The sequence below is a fragment of the Vigna umbellata genome, chromosome 10 (assembly GCF_029865625.1).
Source record: "Vigna umbellata cultivar VRB3 chromosome 10, Vumbellata_1.0, whole genome shotgun sequence".
NCBI classification, from domain to species: Eukaryota; Viridiplantae; Streptophyta; class Magnoliopsida; order Fabales; family Fabaceae; genus Vigna; species Vigna umbellata.
The window spans coordinates 18,465,595-18,486,937 of record NC_142174.1 but is presented as its reverse complement, the minus strand read 5'-3'; the positions used below and the strand labels follow the sequence as shown (position 1 = coordinate 18,486,937).

General features: G+C 35.4%; 4 protein-coding genes across 7 annotated transcripts; 1 reads left to right on the top strand and 3 right to left on the bottom strand.

Moving 5' to 3' along the window:
• Positions 1–5,045: 5,045 nt before the first annotated feature.
• Positions 5,046–7,568, bottom strand: LOC124837032 (uncharacterized). The gene has a single exon (XM_047312315.2). It carries the CDS (start codon positions 7,380–7,382, stop codon positions 5,421–5,423), a length of 1,962 nt encoding a protein of 653 aa, XP_047168271.1. The 5' UTR covers positions 7,383–7,568; the 3' UTR covers positions 5,046–5,420.
• Positions 7,569–12,032: 4,464 nt separating this feature from the next.
• Positions 12,033–13,069, top strand: LOC148192084 (uncharacterized). Its single transcript, XM_088099943.1, has 2 exons — positions 12,033–12,542; positions 12,619–13,069. The coding sequence occupies exons 1-2, from the start codon at positions 12,366–12,368 to the stop codon at positions 12,919–12,921; spliced, it is 480 nt and encodes a 159-aa protein (XP_087956069.1). The 5' UTR covers positions 12,033–12,365; the 3' UTR covers positions 12,922–13,069.
• Positions 13,070–13,189: 120 nt separating this feature from the next.
• Positions 13,190–14,550, bottom strand: LOC124834428 (uncharacterized). The gene is made up of 3 exons (XM_047309110.2): positions 14,419–14,550; positions 14,062–14,319; positions 13,190–13,967 (listed from the first exon to the last, which is right to left on the bottom strand). Exons 1-3 carry the CDS (start codon positions 14,526–14,528, stop codon positions 13,394–13,396), a joined length of 942 nt encoding a protein of 313 aa, XP_047165066.2. The 5' UTR covers positions 14,529–14,550; the 3' UTR covers positions 13,190–13,393.
• Positions 14,551–16,725: 2,175 nt separating this feature from the next.
• Positions 16,726–20,399, bottom strand: LOC124843419 (uncharacterized). 4 transcript variants are annotated; one of them, XR_015782625.1, is made up of 3 exons: positions 18,298–20,399; positions 17,304–17,420; positions 16,726–16,864 (listed from the first exon to the last, which is right to left on the bottom strand). XR_015782625.1 is itself a non-coding variant. In XM_088100582.1 (2 exons), exons 1-2 carry the CDS (start codon positions 20,193–20,195, stop codon positions 17,415–17,417), a joined length of 1,908 nt encoding a protein of 635 aa, XP_087956708.1. In that variant the 5' UTR covers positions 20,196–20,399; the 3' UTR covers positions 17,286–17,414. The 4 variants fall into 4 exon arrangements, 2 of the variants coding, with proteins under 2 accessions (XP_087956708.1, XP_047176118.2); XR_015782626.1 differs by having other exon boundaries at positions 16,845–16,864; positions 17,304–17,424; XM_088100582.1 differs by lacking the exon at positions 16,726–16,864 and having other exon boundaries at positions 17,286–17,424.
• Positions 20,400–21,343: the final 944 nt, after the last annotated feature.

Genomic DNA, 21,343 nt, shown 5'->3' with positions numbered 1-21,343 from the left:
ATAAAACATAGCACTACTTAAATGTCTCCAAAAGAAAATAAAAGACAATTTTATGAAGAAAAAGGAAATAATAGCATTATACATTACATTTAATCTTTCGTTGTCAACATGATATTACATGTTCGACTTCTTCCACCAGACATGAACACTCACATTATTTTGCAAACTATGGGCAATCACAAAAACTATAATATAAGGTGATTGCTATTACACATGAAAAGCTAGATAGTGTTTAACACTGCATGATATAATAAAGTTGAAAAATCATGATTTTTGATATAACACAGATAAAAGTACAGAACAAATTTAAAAGTGGTTGGCCGGATGATCATACTGTGATGATACTTACAGATGAAAGTGATGACTAATGAGTCATTTCTTGATATTGTTTTTGGAGAAGATTTCTTGTATAGTAGGTGGAGGTTTAGTAGTAGAAGAGCTTGGAGCATTTTGTCCCTTTGAAGGTGGAGGGTTTCTGGGACAAAGAACATTTTGGATTGTAATCTTTTTAGGTGGTTCCATGATACCCTTAACACTTGCAAATTAAAGGCTTTGAGAAACTTACCCTTGTTAAGGTACAATTTATAGGGTGAATTTGTATTAAAATAGTCCAACATGATGGTGTTTTGCCCACCATATATTCTCATGCATGCAAACCCTAGATCACATCAGATTCTCCTTTATTTTATATATTCAGTGTATCATACTACTGTGATATATGTACCATTATGCCAATGAATGTATACAATCGGTGATGTATGTTTGATTAAAATCAAATATAAGTAACACAAAATAATTTTACACTGCTGAAAATGTTGATTAAAATTTATTTAATGTTCTTTTAATTGTTGGCAGTTAATGTAACATCCCAAAAATACAGTGTAGAACCATATAATAGAATAATCACATTCATAATATTACATATCAGTTTCACATACAAGGGGGTACGGTTATGGCCGAATGACCTTACATAGTCACCGTGAATTTTGCAAACTTACAATCCTACGGCCAAGACCGAACGGTATTCAAAATACTCTTCCACCGAACGGTTCTACAATACAAATAAAATAGAAGCTACAGTACATAGCCGAACGGTTTACAAAATAGCTTAGACCGAACGATAATACAAAGAAAACCAAGACTGACTGAACAGTTCTACCGTTCGGTTTTCACTTCCGCTTCGACCAAAGTATCTTCCAGTGCCTCTTCCAGCAGCTCTTCTCCTTCTGTTCACATCCACACGGATGATCATTGCAGCAGGAACAAAGACAGACGAAACAACGAAGTAGACAAGACAAGAAAAGGGTAAGCTTATGTAATTTAATTCATGGCAAACATTTTCATATCACATAGGTTTCACACCGATCAATTGTACAAAATTAATCATTCATTATAGCATGTAAGAAAACAACATTTGACTCAGACCGTCCGGACTGTATGAATTATGTGTAGCTAAGACGTTCGTGCACCCGGGTGATGTAGTAACTGGGATACCCTCAACAACTGTCACCCGAGGTTAATCCGTTCCGTCCAAGTTAACCTTATGGACTAGGACCTCCTGCCATTCCCACACATGACTTACCCTCCTCTACGTGAGAAGGAGTAATCACGGAATATCAGGATGAACGCCAGCTTAGCTTTGTCCACATTCATACTTTACCATTCCAATACCATTTCATGAGATATTCCTCCACGGAATACTCTTACATAATCAAACTCGTTTTTATCCGTTACATTCATCATAATGTATTCTCAAACCAAACCAATCGCAATAGAAATTCAATATGAAGTTGAATACTGAATGATAGCCTTCAACATAGAGACGAGACCGAACGCTAGGAGTGAGACCGAGAGGTCTTCAGCTCCCAAACAAATTAGAATCGAAAGAGTTATCATCAGAGCTATGAAAGAAACCGAAAGGAATAACGTTCCATAGTAAATAACAGGACCGAATGCTATTTACAAGATGAGTCATTTCATTAAACTGACCCCTGAGAGTTCAAACCGAACACCACAAAGCCTAGGTAGAGTATTAAGACTATAGGTCGCACACCATTGATAGAGACCGAACGCTTTATAACACCGAATACTAATAACAAACTGAATGTTTTGAATAAACCGAACCTTATTTACACTTAGTCGTTAGTATGAGACTAACATAAAAGGGACCGAGTGTTAGTATAAGACTGAGCACTGTAGAAATCGAACATTATTGAGTTTGGCCAAACGCTGCTATTTTAAAAATGGTATTGATAAATTACTGAGATGAGACCGAACGCTTGGTTTAAGACCGAGCACTATTGAGAGAGAACCCGGTTTATGACCGAGCACTAATAAGTTATAAATGAAGGAATATAATCTGAATTTAATTACATATAATTTGTTTCTAACAAATGGAAGTTTCAGAATCTGGGGAAGAAGGGTTGCATGCAGAAAGTGGCACAAAGTTTGAAATTTGACATTAACTACTACCGTCACTAAAACGAACGGCCACTCTCCTGCAGCCACCTGTTTTTTACTATCCGAAATTCTGACTTTCTCTCTAGTTGACACTTGGCTTCCACTACTTGGGGTTTTTGAGTGGGTTTTAATGGATTATGAACGGTTAAAAGCTGTGTTTGTAATATTTGAGACCATTAGTGTAGTGAGAATGCCGCTCAAAATCACGATACCAAATATTAGTTTTTTAAATTATCTCTCAAACTCCGAAAGCTCAATATTAAAAAAAAAGAAAGAAAGGACAAGTACTATTATAATGTTAAGATTATATATATATATATATATATATATATATATATATATATATATATATATATATATATGAATTTGAGTTTCATATTAAATAGAAAAAAAAATAAAAAAAAAGATTTATATTACTTTAAAATGTTGAATTTGTGGTGATAATTAATCTTTTATATAAGTATAATTCATATCTCATCAGTCTAGAACTTTTCTTGAATTTTTTTAAAGATCCAATGTTTTATAATAAATTTGACACCAAGCTCCTCCATAATTAGGAAAGGTATTTGAAAAAGATAACGTTTCAGATCAAATGTGCTTGTCTCTATTTTAAATTACCAAAACAACATTAATTTATTTGATATTTATTGTAAAGTTCATATAATTATATATTTTTTCATTATTATTTAACATTATATAGGAAAAAATATATTCTCTTCACATTGAATCTTCAATCATATAATGTTTCATTTGTTTTTATTTTTATTTAAAAATATTTACAAAATATTAGTGTAGATGTGGATAAAAACTACTTTTAAGAGAGACAAGATATAAATTTTATAAAATAAGTATGAGTTGTTGCCTTGAAATCAAAGATGAGTATAATCATTCTCGTTTCACTTTATTGTTATTTCGTAACTTAAAATAATTAAAATTAAAAATTTAATCCATAAGTCAATAAATTACAGTTTTTCAATAAATTTATAAAAGTGATCTCTTCTGATATAAATATTTTGATTGATGGGTGGAAAGATAGAATAATGATAATTTGATATAATTAAGAAAGAAAGAAAAAAGAAATTTTGTTTTATTGCGAGCTGAATGCATGTTCAAAAAGGAGTTGTAAATGCAGTTACTTTTTATTAATAAATCTATCATATTGTTTATAAATACTTTTTTTATATTGTTAATATACATATTACTATTTAGAAAGTTGATGTTTCTTGACAAAATCAAGTCTAATAAAAAAAATAAAATAAAACGTAACTTATTTAAGCCTTTCACTTTCAAACACTCTATTTGTAAGTTTTATAATTACAAGAATATATATAGTGACCATGGTCAAAATAATGTTATTCATTTTCTTTATCAGCTTTTAGATAATGGTGCAAGAATTCAGGAAAAAAGGAGAAAGATATGGTCCTGATAGAAGTGAATTTTGAAAGCATAAACTTTTTCTTTTTAAGGTTTGAATGATTTGACTATAGACTCTGTAGATCCTTAAATTCATTTGAAGTTTTTCAGCCTTTTTGACTACATTTCTTCAAAATATACATTTCCATATACTCTTTTCTTAGTAAAAGTGGACCTCAAATTTATTTAGGAGGATAATAGGTTTAAAGGATGCTTACTTTCTTGTCTTTTAGTTTAGTGCAAGAAAGAAAATAAATTCCTATAAATAAATAAACATCCATGTCCTTCTTAAAAAAAAAATATGCAAGTTCGGAAATCAATTTCTATAAGTAAATATTGGAAAAAAAGTTAAATTTTCAGTTGATTCACATATTTATCCAAAAAATTTAGTTAGTCTCAAATAAATTCTTATTTTAATTTATTTGTTTATATTTTTTTCTTAATTTAGTTCTAACTATGTTTTAAACTAAAATAATTTTATTCCTTTTCAAATTAATACTAAATTTTACTTTTATATAAATATTATAATTATTATAATAATATTTTTATTAATATATTTAATAAGATTAAATTCATTTAAGTTAACGAGATGATATATTTCAATTTGATGATCTAATTAAAATTTTCAAATAAACACGAGAGTTTAAACAAAAAAAAACCTATATAAATTTTGAAAATTCAATTGAAATAAAAATAAAAAAATATAAAATTTACATTTACATTAAATAAATATATCAAAGTTAAATCTTTTATAAAATATATATATAAAGCTAAATTATTGCTTAAACTATTAAAAAAACTATAATAATAATCAATATTAAACTTAAGCAAGAGAACTACCTCATAAATTAACAAGTAAAACTATAACAAAAAAGAAAATAATTTTTTTTATATGATATTATTTTTTATGGATTATACGGGTTAATCCGTCCACTTAGTTATTGGTCCATACACAAACTGCAAATTATAAAGAAGAGATGTAAAGAGACCAATAGATTAAAACTACTCAACTCACACTAATTATAGCAAAATGACTTACATATACTACTATACATTGTCAGTCATGTACATGAAAATAATGAAAGATAGAAATTTTATCTCCAAACTTCCAATTTCATGACTAAGGTTACCAAACAATAAACATATATAAAACATTTGGATCCGTATAGCCATTCCAAAAAAACGTATGATTTTGTTTCGGGCCGGGTTAAACAGAACCACGACTGCTTCTTCTACCCACAAGCGCGATTTTGACTACCACCATTCTGTTCCGCAATTCGGCGACGGCCAAAGCAGCTGCCATGAACCGTCATGCAGAAACCGTTTCACCACTGTCTTGATGTGGTGGTCGGCGACGAACCGCACCTACATTCCGCCGTGGCCGTTATTCTTTTTTTCCATTTCTTCTAATCTTATATTTTGGTTTGCACCTAACAAAATCTAACAATTCTATATAAAATCGCAAACATGTCATAGAAGATGGGAATAGGAAATGGTGCCATACATATTTAAAAACATCAGAAAAGAAATCAGAAGGGAGTAATCAACTAATCGACCACAACTAGTTTCTGATATTCTGAACCAGAAATTGCTGCTTCCATGGTTTCTACGGAGTCTAGCTCCCCCTCCTTGTCCAAGAACAATGTGAGCAAATTCTTAGAAAACCCACTGAGCAATGCCACTCCTTTCTGAGTTGCTGGCACTGGGGTGGCCTTCGAGTCTCTCAGATTCCAAAAAATCATCTGAGGCACCACATCGCCAAACCCTTTCTCTCCAAACTTCCTAGTGATTGCTTGGTAATCAGTCTCCCAAGGGTTTGTTGAGGCTTGATCAAACTCCATGTCACTGAACACAAACAACTTCTTTATCATCTGACCTGCTTTCAGATTCCCACTCACAGCCACCTCCAAGATCAGATCAAACATCTTCTGAAAATCAGTGTTCCCGCCCGCATCCATGTTCTTCACAAACTCCTTCTTGGACTTGAGATCATCCCCTTTAATCAAATGAAGTTCAGGGTCAGCAGAAAAAGTCACAACCTTCCCCTTCCAAGGCTCCTCACACAACTCAGACACTAACAACCCCAATGCCACACACACCTCCATGGGCAACCCGTCCATACTCCCAGACACATCACAAACAGCCAAACAACTCTTCATCGTCCCTTTCTTCTTCAAATCATCAACCACCCTCTTCCACTGCAACTCAGCCACAACCCCAGTATCCCCATTATCCAATGACCTTATGATCTGATGGGGAAGCAAAGCACCGGCAGCAATAGTACTCTTCCCTGACTTCACATCCTCCAAGTAAGCCTCAAACCTCCCCTTATCATGCTTCAAAAACTTCTCTTTATAAAATTCCATAGCCACAGAAGCAACCCTATTGTAAGGAATCAAATCCCAACGATTGGCCCCTATAAACACCTCAGGCAACTCCAACACCTTCCTCAAAGGCACCAACACCTCCTTCCTCAACCGATCACGAACTCTATAAGCATAATGCGCCTCATCAACCCCGTCGTACTCGTTATATTCCTCCCGAGGAAAAACCCTCTTCGCAATAGTTTCACACAACAAAGTGTGTCGATCGAAAGATGAGTCCACAGAGGGACACCATTTCGCGGCAAGACTGATTTTCGTCACCGACCCAGATTTCAAAAACTCGAGATCCTTCCTCAAACACTCGGCAAAATAATCAGAGACGCGATCATGAAGGAATCGAAAATCTGGGTCGCTTGTATAACGATCAACGAGCTTCTTCGCCAATGCCACCCTTTTCTCTTCTCTTGCAACATGTGAAAGTTCTTTCTCGGAAGCCTCAGTTTTGTCCTTCGCCGCGTCGACTATTTCGTTCAAAGCCTCCCTTTTCCCCTTTTGCGTCTTAGTAGTCCTACGTTTTTTTCTTCTGTTGATCATCCGCCGTTTTGCCTTGCACCGCAGTTTTTCCTTGCACCACTCTTTTTTTTTTTTAATTTCGCGGGCATCGGAACCTTCTAGAAGGAGGTAAAGGATTTCGGGGAGGTCCTTGAAGTATCCAAAGTCAGCGAGGGAGGGAATGTTAGCAGCGAGGGTTTTGGGGTGGTGGCGATGGAGCCAGATCGCCGCGCCGTAGAAGTTCCGGCGGTCGGACTTGCCGGTACCGCGGATTCCACGGAGGTTGCAGACGAGTTTTAGGGCGGTGAAGGAGTTGTGGGCCCACGCAAGTTGGAGTCTTTGGAGGAGGGTCGCTGGTGGGGTGTCCGGAACCACGTGGAAGAAGAAGTCCAGACATGGGTTCCCCGTGGTGAGAAATGTTGGGGATAAATTTTCCGTTAAGGTCATGTTTGGGGTTGATGTGGTGTTGAATGCGGACACCATTAGGTCCATGAAGGGGTCACTTGGAGTGGTGCCTGTAACTGTTGGGATTGGAGCCGGGTCGGGGGTTGGGGCTGGGGCTGTTTGGGCGAGGGTTGCGGTGGGTTCGGCGATGTAGAGTTCAGGTGGACCTATAAGGGTTGGGTTGCTCATTGTGTTGACGAAGATAATGGATTATGTGATTTTGGGTTGTTAGGTATGAGCTTATGCGAAGAAATTAGAATTGAAAGAAGAATTTAAGTTGTGATGAAGTAGATTTAGTTAGAGAAGATGAAGTTCTGAAATTTTGGAATGATTTAGACGAAGGTATGTGTAGAAAAAGGTGGCGGAGAAAGGTGAAGTGATTTCTGCATGGGATTTGCCGAAGAAGATGGTGACACGGGTGTATTCAGAGCTTACTCTTTACTTCGGAATTAAGTTTTCTTTACTTTGGAAAAAAGTCTTTACTCCGAAATAAGTTTTAGGTTAAAATATTAATTTTATTTCTACTTTGTTTTTGTTAATTCAATTTTAATATTTTTTTAATATGGTTTTAATTTTATTTAATATAAATCTTTTTGTTAAATGTAACGTGTCATGATTCTTTTAATTTTTTCATTTTTCTTAATTTAAAAAAATTACCTATCATATCAATAAAAATTACGTGTTAAGAATAATTATATTTTATATTTATTTTAGTTTTTATATTTATTATTTTTGTTTAATTTAATAATTTTTTTAATTAAAATAATTTTATTTTTTTAAATTAAGATTAAATTAATTTTTATATAAATGTTACATTAATATTTTTATTAAACTTAAAACGAAAACTTTAGAAATAGAAACATTAATATTATTAATTTAAAACTTTAAGAAGTTAAATATTACATAAATTATTTAATATTTTATGTGATTTTTAATTTAAAAATTAACTAAATTATTTAATACTTTATTTAATGATTAAGTTAAAAATCAATTAAATAATTTAATCTAAAATTAAGTATAAAATTTAAATAAAAAATTGATTTAATTTTAATTTGAAAAAAATACAAAATTATTATATTTTAAAAAATAAACTAAATTAAATAAAAATAACTAATATAAAAATCGAATTAAATATAAAACAATAATACGTACACAATTTAGACTTGACAATATGGATATTTTATTTTTAAAACAATTTAAAAAATTAAAAAAATCAAGTTACATGTAATATATATTATTTTTTTTTCTGTTAATTATTTAAAAAATATTAGTAAAGATGATTAAATTTAACACAATTGATAAAAATTAGAATAAAAAAATATATTATGATTAAATTTACAAAACCAAATAAAATAAATGACTAAATTAATATTTTAACCTATATTTTATAAATTAAAGTCTCTTGTCAAATATTACAAATTTAATAAAGTCTCTTTTAAGTGAGCAGCATGTCCCGCATTGCAAATTTAAGAGTAAGTTTAACAAGGTTGTATAAAAGAGATTTATTGTATGAATTTTTTCATTTTATTATCTAACGTCATTTTTAAGATAGTTTTATAATATTTTTGTGGTTTAAAATTCACAATTTAATTATTTTTTATTTAATTTGATAGTGTATACTTCTAATACATTAAACTTTCGTTTTACTTTTATGATTTCTTAGGTTTTATTCTTTTGGCTTAATTGGGGTGATGAGTTGGGGGAGATGATTTGAGTGGATTTGAGGTTAATTTTGTAGTTGTTTTTTTGAGTGAATTTATGGGTAATTGAGAGTGGATTTGGAAATAAAGTTTATCAGAATTAGTGTAGGATTTGATTGATGTGATAGATTTAAAAAAAATAGTGTAATTGGTAAAAATGAAAGATTACCAAAATACCCCTACTTATAATATAAAATGCCCCTATAGCCCTGTAACCAGTTACCCGTTTGCGTAACCGATTACACATGTGCCAGTCAAACGAACATAGCGTTGTAACCGGTTACGACTTTGTTGTAACCGGTTACGACTTTGTTGTAACCGGTTACGACTTTGCTGTAACAGGTTACGCCACCCTCTTCCTACTGTTCATCAGTTCATGCGAACACAACCTTAGTGATGTCAAAATGGGTTGTAACCCACAAGTCAATTCGGTGTATCACGGGTTTGAGTCAAGTTGGGTTTGAAAAAAATATGATTTTTTTTGCGAATTAGTTTTTAATCTGGCTCGCCGGGTTGAATTTATTGTGAGTCATGTTAGCTCACCAACTCACTAATTTAATTTAATTATTTATTATTTTGTGTTTCAATATTATTAGTTAGTATTTTTTATTATATTATAGATGATGACAAATAAGATATTTTAAAAGAGAAAAATATAATAGATTTATCTATTGAAGACTCTAATATTATAAATGAACAAGTGATACAAAAATTATTAATATTAAAAACTTATTTTTTTATTTATTTATTTTTGAATTATCTTTTGAGTTTAACATAATTTTAATAAAATTTATTTAAATTTAAATTAAAAATAATTATAATTTTTTAAAAAAAATTATAATTAAATGAATCAACCAGTTTAATCTTTAAATTTTTTAAATTCACTAATAAATAAGTCTAAGTTAAATTAACTCACTCGACCATAACCAAGTTATCGGTTTTCACAATTCTATAATTCATATGATGCAAGAGTAAATCCTTGCATATCTCGTCCCACAAATCCGTCACTTCATTTACCTTCAAATACTTTGAATTGACGTTATTATTCACCTTCAAATACTTTGAATTGAACACGTTATTAAATGCAAACGTACAATAAATTAAACAGAACGTAAAATTCTCACAATTTCATGATATTAAGGTGCTTTACATCACTTTATAGAGTTTCTTACAACCTTTTTCAATTGAACAGTATACATAGTCACGATTACAATGTTATACAATTTTAGTTTTTATTTTATGTAATTTTTTTCTTCGTATTTATATTTCAATTGAATTTTTTTCTTTTATTAAATTATTATTCAGAAAGTGATCATATATTGGTTATTTTTTCACTTTAACATATATTCATTTTAAAATTATCTATATAATATATTATATAATATAGGTTTAATCCTTTTCGACATCCCTGTTTATGTACGAATGTCTCAATTGGGTCCTCGTTTTCTAAAGTGTATCAAAATGGTCCTTAATTTTGAAAATTGAGATCAATTGAGTCCTTCCCGTTAAGTTGGGTGGACGGCATTAAAAAAATTGATGAATGGGATGCTGAGATGGCAAAATGTTACTGACGTGGCATTGACCTGGCTTAATGGTGAGTTTTTTAGATTTAAAAAAGTGAAATTTGTAAATCAAAACGCAACGTTTTGATTTTTAACATAAACAGCGAACGACTATTGGGGACACTGGCTCCCTCCCTCTGCTTCTTCATCCTAACCCATAAACATCTCACGGCCAGCACCGGATCTTCATCTCTTTCTCTCTGCTAATTCTCTTCTCCCATACTCCTACCTCATTCACCTTCCTCGGCTCATCACTACCAACACCTCACGGACAACCAATACCCATCATCTTCATCCTACACTTCTCAAACCACTCTCCAACCCCTCTGCTTCTCTCACCCGTAACCATCCCAACCACTTGTTTCTTCTTCACAGCTCACTCACTACTTCCACCATATTTCCCGTCATCATCCTGCCTCCATCACGCCTCACTTTCATCACCCAACTTCAAATTCAAATTCAAATTCAATCATCTTCAACTCTCACAGCGCACGTTGTGGCTTCCTCTATCACGCATATCACCAGAAACCTACCATTCCCAACAACCCAACACAAACTGAAAATAGATAAAGGAGAAAAGGAGAGCCCATCGGTGGCGGTCTCCAAGGATGACGACGCCGCGGTTGGAAACGGTTCCGATGGCGCGTGGGTGTGCTGCCAACGTCAAGATCAGAAGAGGTGGTGGCGAGGTGGCTGGGTCGCGGTGGTGAACGGCGGGCAGTTAGGAAGACGCAGCCCAGAGAACGTCAGAGAGAGGAGAGAATCTCTCGCGAAGGCTCCGGTGGTTTGCGGTGGCTCGCGGCGGTCAGATGGACGGAGCTTTGGGCGTGCGGTAGTGACGCGGTGGCAACCCACCTCGCCGGCAGCGCCCCAGGTCGAGCATGAAACGTTCGCTGTGACGCGGTGACAACCTCGACAAAACCCTCATCAATTTAGGGATTCCTCCTTCTCATAAACGACCACTGTTTATGTTAAAAATCAAAACGTTGCGTTTTGATTTACAAATTTCAGTTTTTTAAATCTAAAAAACTCACCATTAAGCCAGGTCAATGTCACGTCAGTAACATTTCGCCATCTCAGCATCCCATTCATCAATTTTTTTAACGCCGTCCATCCAACTTAACGGAAAGGACTCAATTGATCTCAATTTTCAAAATTAAGGACCATTTTGATACACTTTAGAAAACGAGGACCCAATTGAGACATTCGTACATAAATAGGGATGTCGAAAAGGATTAAACCTATAATATAGTGCACCATATTAACACAAATATTTTAGTTCAGAATTCGATTCTCAATAAATCAAACTCTAATATTCAATGGTCAAAATACTTGTCAGAATTCGATTTTCAGAGAACCATATTCTCCTCCAGTTTTTTATTTTTGTTTTGAATTTTATTAAAATAAAAGGAAAAAGAAAAATAAAAAATTATAAACTTTAAAAATACATTAATTTAATTTTTTATTAAATTTATTTAACATTTTGAAAGTATTTTGTAACTAACATAAAAGCAAAAATGTGTTAAATAATATAAATATTAGTATGTAGGTTTAAACCCTTCGTTGGTCCTCAAGTTTGTATGAAAATCTCAGTTGGGTCCTCAAGTTTTTTTCTGTCTCAATTGGGTCATATTTTTTGTAAAAGTGAGCACATTTTGCCATAACCGTTAAGTGTTGTGAAACGGCGTTAAAATGGTGTGAGCTGGATTTTTCAATTTACGGACGTGGCATTGTGCATTAAAATTGACTGTTTGTTGTTTTTATCCACGTAGGCTACGAAGCCCTAACATTTAAGGGCATCCCATCTCATCCAAAGTATATTCTCCTGTTGGAGAGGATCGTGTTTCGTCTTGGTGAACCAGAGCTGGTGTCTTACGTCTTGGGCAAGCACTGTTGAGGAGGTGGTAAGGATGTCTCGTTCATCTTCCTCTTGCCAATGTTTGGGTTCGGCCATGCAACGCAGTAGTGGCAGTGTTAGGAGCTTCGATGGAAACCCAAGATGCCTCTGTGGTCACAGTGCAGTGTTTCGTACTGCGAGAACCCCTAAGAACAAGGGGAGAAAATTCTGGGGTTGCCCTAACTTCAAGGTCAGTTTGATATCACAATAAATCTATGTCTATTTATTTGGGTTTTGACGAAGGTGTGTGTGTTGGTGTTGAACAGGGTGGGAGTGGAGAATTGGTTGGTTGCAACTTCTTCAAGTGGTGCATTGACGAAGGAAATGAAGGAAAATGGCTGAATGTAGAAGAAAGGACTGATAGTGAAAGAACTGAAGAAGTGGGTGTGATGAGCATGGAAGACAGTGTGTTGCAAATGGAAGAAACATATTGTCCAAAGATCAGACTGGGTTGTATAGAGAAAAGTTTAGTTAAGTTAGATAAGTGGTTTAAATTGTTGGTGGGGATGATCTTTGTCATATTTGTTTTGAATGTAATTGTATTAGCAATGTTGGTGAAAGTTGGTTGATGCTGTGTCATCTGTGATCAGATTTCAAACTTGGGTTATATGTAATGTGTTTTTTATTAATGTTATCAGACTTGAAACTTGGCTTATATGTAATGTGTGTTTTATTAATGTTGGTGAGTTATTACAGTGATAATGTGTGTCATTTAATTTCATTTAATTGTATTGTTACTTTAAGTGGAATAATGATAAAGCAATGAGCAATAAAGTAATGAGAAATAAAGTTGATGAGTGATAACAAAATTGGGCAGTAATCACTTTCTGATAACCACAAACATTGTATTAGATGATAACAGAAGCTGTTCAATTGTCTTAGATGATAACAGAAGCTGTTCAAAATGATAACAACATTGTCTTACATATCCAAAATACATCATAACAATACATTTGCACAGACTGTGTTCAAAATGATAGAGCAAACATTTGCTACAAAATATAAATTTAGGATCAGTACATTAGATCATTGATCAGTACATCATTCATCAGATAAAGGCATAGTTGCTGGAGGTTGGGTGACTTGAGAAGATTGGTCACCAATAGGAACATGTGTTGCTGGAGGTTGGGTGACTTGAGAAGATTGGGCTGTAGGAACCTCTACTGTTGGAGGTCTTTGTGGACAGCCTTTTCTGTTGTGTCCAAGTTGTTTGCAGATGCCACATGTTTTCCTCTGGCCACCCTTTCTTAATTCACTGTTATTCTTCTTCAACTCCCACTCCTCTAGCCTTCGTTTCTTCTTGGGCCTTCCTGGCATTGTCCTCTTCTTTGGTGGTAATATATCTGCATAGGGTGTAACATCCCAGACATGTTGTCCATTGATAGGGTTAATTATTGTGTTGTAAGTCTCTTCATAAGTAGACTTCCTAAACCAGTTGCCAATGTAGTCTTCTGCATTTATATTCAAAAACTTCATTGCAGTGATGGCATGAGTACACGGAATGCCAGTAATTGCCCATTTTCTACATGTGCAGTCCATGGTGTCAATATTCACAACAAATTGCTGACCAAATTCTGAAAGATGTTTCACTTCAAATAATTTTTCTCTTGACCACCTATATGTAATACACAATTGAAAACACAATTAGATGGATCACAATAAATGGAAAGAAAGTTAACATGAATGGAAACACACATCATAAAAGTTACCTTGGTAACCAATGTCTAGTTAACCAGGACTCCTTTTGAAATCTGCTAAAAATCTTGGGGCATATTGAACCTTGATATGATGTGATCTTTGTCCTGTTGGCAGCCCATCTCTTCATTATGTAAACCCTTATGTCTTCTAACATGGTAATAATAGGCTTAGACCTACTATTAACTAGCACACTATTAAAGGCCTCACTCATGTTGTTGACAAGAGTGTCACATTGTGATCTAGAGGTGAATCTAGATCTTGACCAAAACCTGGGATAAGTGAATATAAGTAGTCAACTATGTGTCATGGCAAGGAAGCAAATATTGAAATATGGTTAAGAGTTAATAACTAGAAGACTTAATGCATACCTAGGTGGGATGGCAATCAGATATTTAAATGCGTCAAGATTTATGTCTCTAATATTCCTCATTTCAGTCTCCCATTGTTGTGGGTGTGTTGCTGTTGCTGCCCGCCACATCAGACGTTTAAGGTTTTTTCCAGGAAATTTTTTTCTGAAGTTTGAATATAAATGCCTAACACAAAATCTTTGTTCTACACCAGGTAGAAGATCCTGGATTGCTGGCAAAAGACCCTGACATACTAAAAGTTTTAGGCATACTAAAAGTGGGAAACCTTATCTTAGTCCTCACATGATTGTCCTCACTATCTGATCCACTCAACAACTCCTCTGATAACCACTCATTGTCAGACAACCCACACATATCATGAATAAATTCATTATCTGTTGACCGTTCAGACTCAAGTAAGGCACTGGAAGCTTGTTCTCCCACATTTCCTTTAGAAGTCCCAATGTCACAATGCACGCTGACATCAATTAGACTTCCTTCACTTCTATCTACATCTTCGTCCTCAGACTCTGCCTGATGTGCATCACCCTCACTGTCTTCTACATCATCATCCTCTTCATAATCCTCTAGCTCAAAATCATCTACATCATGTACCTCAGCTTCCTCCTCATGATGGATCTGAACATCCTCACCATCACCCTCATAGGCATCACTATGATCCTCACCTTCACCCTCATACCCATCACCTTCACCCTCATGGGCATCACTATGATCCTCACCATCACCCTCAACCATTTTTTTACCAACATCACTATGATCCTCACCATCACCCTCATACCCATCACCTTCACCCTCATGGGCATCATCCTCACCCTCAACCATTTTTCTTCCTACTGCAGTATGATCCAGACCATCACCCTCCTGGGCATCCCCCTCACCCTCCACCATTTCTCTTCCAACTTCAGTATGGACCTCAACATCACCCACATGGGTATCCCCCTCACCCTCCACCATTTCTGTTTCAACTCAGTATGGACCTCACCCTCATGGGTATCCCCCTCACCCTCCACCATTTCTGTTCCAAGTTGAACATCACGAACAACCTCAACCTCCTCCACTTGTCTTGCAACATCACCTTCATCATTAACTTGACCACCAACCCAATCAATCATTTCTATTATTTCTGGTTCCATCATATTATGAACCACATACAGATGAACTTCATCATTTAACCTAGCAATGTTCAACATGTGCATGACACCCCTATCATCAGTTAATAATTCTAACCTATCTGGGTGCACAAACTGACCTCCTAAACCGTACCATAACTCTTTGATGTCCATATGACCTAAATCTTTGACTGACGCTACTATGCCAAAATAGCTAAACAAGTCTGGATCACAAGACCATTCTGCTCTCTCTCCTTCAAAGCTTAAGTTCCCATTATCATCACTCACAAAATTTCCAGAATGGTGGACCACCACCTTAATACGTTCCTCATCCATATCAACAACTTCCTTTTATAACCTGTACATTATGGGGGTTAACAAGTGTTTCGAATATTACACTGCTACAACTACGGAAACACTCACTCACTAACTAAACACTCACTCACTAACTAAACACTCACACCGACAAAGACAGGGGGACAGGGAACAAAGTAACATCCCCACTAACGAAACACTCATAGACACGGGGACCACTACAACTGAAAAACAATTCAAGAAACAAAATTTGGGACCACTACAACTGATAAACAATGTAACAATTGAACATGCAAAATGGGGACCACAAAGCATTATAAAAATACATACAGACCAAGACAAAAACCCAATTGTCGAAGACCACAAATCACATGCACTGAAACACAAAACCAAAGACGAAACGAGGTATCTTACCTTAGTCGCGTCAACTATTAGCTGCCCTCTTCGTCTTGTTCAAGATTGGAGTTCTTGTTCGTCCTCCGCTTCGTCTCGCAACAACCAAATTAAATCCCCAATTCCAATTTTCAAATCCCTAATTCTGATATACCTAATATGAATAAAGGGTTGCCACATCACCACTATTATTTTAAACAAAACAGTCCACGTAAGAAACCCTAAACACGTCACCACATTCTCTGTGCTCCAGCTCACACCATTTTAACGCCGTTTCACAACACTTAACGGTTATGGCAAAATGTGCTCACTTTTACAAAAAATATGACCCAATTGAGACAGAAAAAAACTTGAGGACCCAACTGAGATTTTCATACAAACTTGAGGACCAACGAAGGGTTTAAACCTAGTATGTATTATCATGAACAGTGTGATACTGTCTGAAGAATGTGAGAACATCTTTGAAGTACCCCAATCTCCATGAAGAGGTGTGGACAAGAATCTTTGTGAGAAATTTTGGAATGAAAATGCCCGTTGGACCCAACATGGCCCATTTGCAGTGCCAAGCTCTGTCTAAACATTCCATCTCAAGCTCTCAGATCCCAGACCACAATATACTTTTGCTGTCTCTTGAATTCTCAAGAAAGAAAGTCTAATGTTAGGATGATGCACATAAACAACAGATAGGTATCTAACACATGTGATTGATTATTCTAAAAATACACAAGATACAAAATGTGTAGAATACATATATAGATATGTATAATTGCAATTCCAGAAATCCAGAAAGGGAACATATTTCTTTGACATCATAAATCCTTGTCATTATAGATCATTTTCTTGTCTGCAAATGAAGAGAGTATCAATCTCATCCCTTTCTTCGTCTTCTACAAAGAACAATTTACTTTTTTCTGTTTCATTAAGCAACCGTACTTCTATGTCTCTATGTTATAAGTTTTCATACTTTTCTTAAGGCTTGGATAATTTAAAGAACTGAATTATCCGTGTTAGATATATGCAAAACAAATGAAAGTATCAGTGTGCTTCATGTAGGAATAAGGTGTTTACCGAGAGGATCAAACCCAAAATCATTTTTGAAATTATGCATTATATAACTCTTCCCCTCAACCTCCTTCTCTTCCCACAAACCCAAATCTTCCTTCTTAACCATTGTAGGAATCACATCTGCCTGCCCATGAAAGAAATACAATTCAGCATCGAATAAATTCCATGAAAGAATAAATTTAATAAAAAGATTAGAAAAACACATTTCATTTACCTTTTCATAGCATAACATGTCTTAAAAGGGGAAATCATTTCATAATAATTGGGAGTTTATTATATTGCACTTTTTTTCATATCAGTTTAACCAACCTTTAAAGAACATCATTTTTGGAACCAGTTCAACCTTCAGTTATCATAAAGTTTGGCAACATTTTTCATTTTTATGGGATTTATTCACGAGCAAAGCTTCTAAAAAAAAATTATCAAATTCTGTGAGATCATACCTATCAATTAGCTAGGACCAACAAGACTCAAACTCCTCAATCGACTCTGTCAGGTTAATACATTTATGCAGGTCAGCTTCAAACGCATCAGGGTGAGAAATTCCCTTAGGCATCTTTCCCAACTTCACTAAACAAGTACCCAACTAAAGGAAAATTTTACACGAACACCAAAACAATTTTCTACACCCCAGTAATCAAAATAGTATTAACCTCTCATCGAGACTCTTTGTCCAAAAATTAGAGAGTACAGGTGCATAATACAAGCACGCACGGCAAATGTATTTCCATGGAAATGGCAAGTTTTCAGATGGTGCATATTGATCATCAGGACCCACCAACTTTTTAACATTTCTTAACAAATCAGCCAATGCATCTAACAGAACAAAATCTTAAAATTATAACAAAATCGCAAACATGTCATGCAAGATAGGAATAGAAAATTGCACCACATCTTTTGTGTTTCCGATTCTTTTATATTATTTTAAAAGCATCAGATAAGAAATAAAAATTGAGTAATTCACTAATCCAGCACAACTAGTTTCTGATATTCTGACCCAGAAATCGCTGCTTCCATGCCTTCTAGAGGGCTTATCTCCCCCTCCTTATCCAAGAACATTGTGAGTAAATTCTTAGAAAACCCACTGAGCAGTGCCACTCCTTTCTGAGTAGCTGGCACTGGGGTGGCCTTCGAGTCTCTCAGATTCCAAAAAATTATCTGAGGCACCACATCACCAAACCCTTTCTCTCCAAACTTCCTAGTGATTGCTTGGTAATCAGTCTCCCAAGGGTTTGCTGAGGCTTGATCAAACTCCATGTCACTGAACACAAACAACCTCTTTATCATCTGATCCGGCCTCAGATTCCCACTCACAGCCACCTCCAACATGAGATCAAACACCTTCTGAAAATCAGTGTTCCACCCCCACTCCATTTGCTTCACAAACTGAGTCTTGGACTTGAGATCATCCCCTTCAATCAAATGAAGTTGAGGTTTATCAGAAAAAGTCACAACCTTCGCCTTCCAAGGCTCTTCACACAACTCAGACACCAACAACCCCAATGCCACACACACCTCCATAGGCACCCCGTTCATACTACCAGACACATCGCAAACAGCCAAACAACTCTTCATACTCCCTTTCTTCTTCAAATCATCAACCACTCTCTTCCATTGCAACTCAGCCACATCACCACCATCCTCATCATCCAATGACCTTATGATCTCATGAGGAAGCAAAGCACCAGCAGCAATAGTACTCTTCCCTGACTTCACATCGTTCAAGTAAGCCTTAAATCTCTCATTATCATGCTTCAAAAACTTCTCTTTATAAAATTTCATAGCCACAGAAGCAACCCTATTGTAAGGAATCAAATCCCAACGATTGGCCCCTATAAACACCTCAGGCAACTCCAACACCTTCCTCAAAGGCACCAACACCTCCTTCCTCAACCGATCGCGAACTCTATACGCATAATGCGCCTCCTCAACCCCCTCGTACTCATTATATTCTTCACGAGGAAAAACTCTCTTCGAAATAGTTTCACATAACAAAGTGTGTCGATCGAAAGATGAGTCCACAGAGGGACACCATTTCGCGGCAAGACTGACTTTCGTCACCGACCCAGATTTCAAAAACTCGAGATCCTTCCTCAAACACTCAGCAAAATAATCAGAGACACGATCATGAAGGAATCGAAAATCTGGGTCGTTCGTATAACGATCAACGAGTTTCTTCGCCAATGCCACCTTTTTCTCTTCTCTGGCAACATGCGCAATTGCTTTCTCCAAAGACTCGGTTTTGTCCTTCGCGGCATCGACTGTTTTTTTCAAAGCCTTCGTTTCTCCCTTCTGCTTCTTCCCAGTCCCCGATTTTTCCCTCTTGTTCAACCCACGTTTTGTCTTAATCCCCTTTTTTTTCTGAATTTCACGGGCATGGGAACCTTCTAGAAGGAGGTAAAGGATTTCGGGGAGATCCTTGAAGTATCCGAAGTCAGCGAGGGAGGGGATGTTACCTAGAAGGGTTTTGGGGTGGTGGCGGTGGAGCCAGATCGCTGCGCCGTAGAAGTTCCGGCGGTCGGACTTGCCGGTACCGCGGATGCCACGGAGGTTAAAAACGAGTTTTAGGGTGGTGAGGGGGTTATGGGCCCACGAAAGTTGGAGTCTTTGGAGAAGGGTCTCTGGTGGTGTGTCCGGAACCACGTGGAAGAAGAAGTCCACACATGGGTTCCCCGTAGTGAGAAATGTTGGGGAGAAATTTTCAGTTAGGGTCATGTTTGGGGTTGATAAGGTGTTGAATGCGGACACCATTTGGTCCATGAAGGGGTCACTTGGAGTGGTGCCTGTGACTGTTGGGATCGGGCATGGAGTCGGGGCTACGGGTGTTTGGGTGAGGGTTGCGGTGGGTCCGGCGATGTAGAGTTCAGGTGGACCTATGAGGATCGGGTTGCCCATAGTGACGAAGATAATGGATTATGTTAATTTGGGGTTCTTTGTGACTGACTTGTTGCGAAGAAATCAGACTTGGATGAAAGATGAAATTTTGGATTTTGGAGAAGATTTGGAGGAAAGATGTTGCTAAAAGACAAGGGACATCTTTCTGGGATTTGACGAAGAAGATGATGGGTACATGAGTGTATTTATAGCTTACTCTGTCCTTGGGGATTACTCTTCCCAAGCAAAATTTGCTAAATTTTATTGATGCTTAATTTGGATCTCGTCCATATGTTAGTCTTTTTATCGTTACCGTTTTTATATTTTATTTTTTCTCAATTGCTTATATTTTATTTGTATTTAGTCGAGTAGTTGGAAGTTTTTAAATTTGGGGATGATATACTTCAAAATTGAAGGTATCATTTATTTAAAATGTGATGTATTAAAATCAAATGGATTTCATGATAAAAATATATAGGGTTAAATATGATTTTAGTCCCTAAACTATTGGTTGTTTCTGGTTTTCTTCCCTCTTTCAAAGTAAGGTACAATTTGGTTTTCATTCTTTTCGAAAACGTCCGTTTTAGTCCTCGAAAACTAACACTGTTTAAAAACGAACGTTTCGAAAAGAATGAGGATCAAATTGTACCTTACTTTGAAAGAGGGACGAAAACCAGAAACGGCCAATAGTTTAGGGACTAAAAACATATTTAACCCAAATATATATATAGAATTTTGGTATATGACATTTTCAAAGGATATTAATGATATTAATGTTAATTTAATAAAAGTAGTTACATTGACTTTGTATTTGTTTTCATGGATATATAGTTACATTAAATGGAAAAACAAGTATTTTCTGTGTTTACTTTCACTTATTTATGTTAATTTGTGAAGAATTGATTTGAAGGAAAGAAAAAAAAAACTAAATCTAATCCTCACATTGATGAAGGGATTAGAAAAGAAAAATAACTTAACATAGATTTTTTTATACATATTTTTAATTAAATTATTTTACTTTTATTTCGCTTTTAACCACGATTTTCTTTCTATTCCTTTAAATTCATTTATTCATTTTTCATTAAATTCATAATTTGAAACAAACACAAGTCTTTAGGTAAAAATAGTGACCTGATTATATAAAAAAAAACTAATTAAATACAAAGACA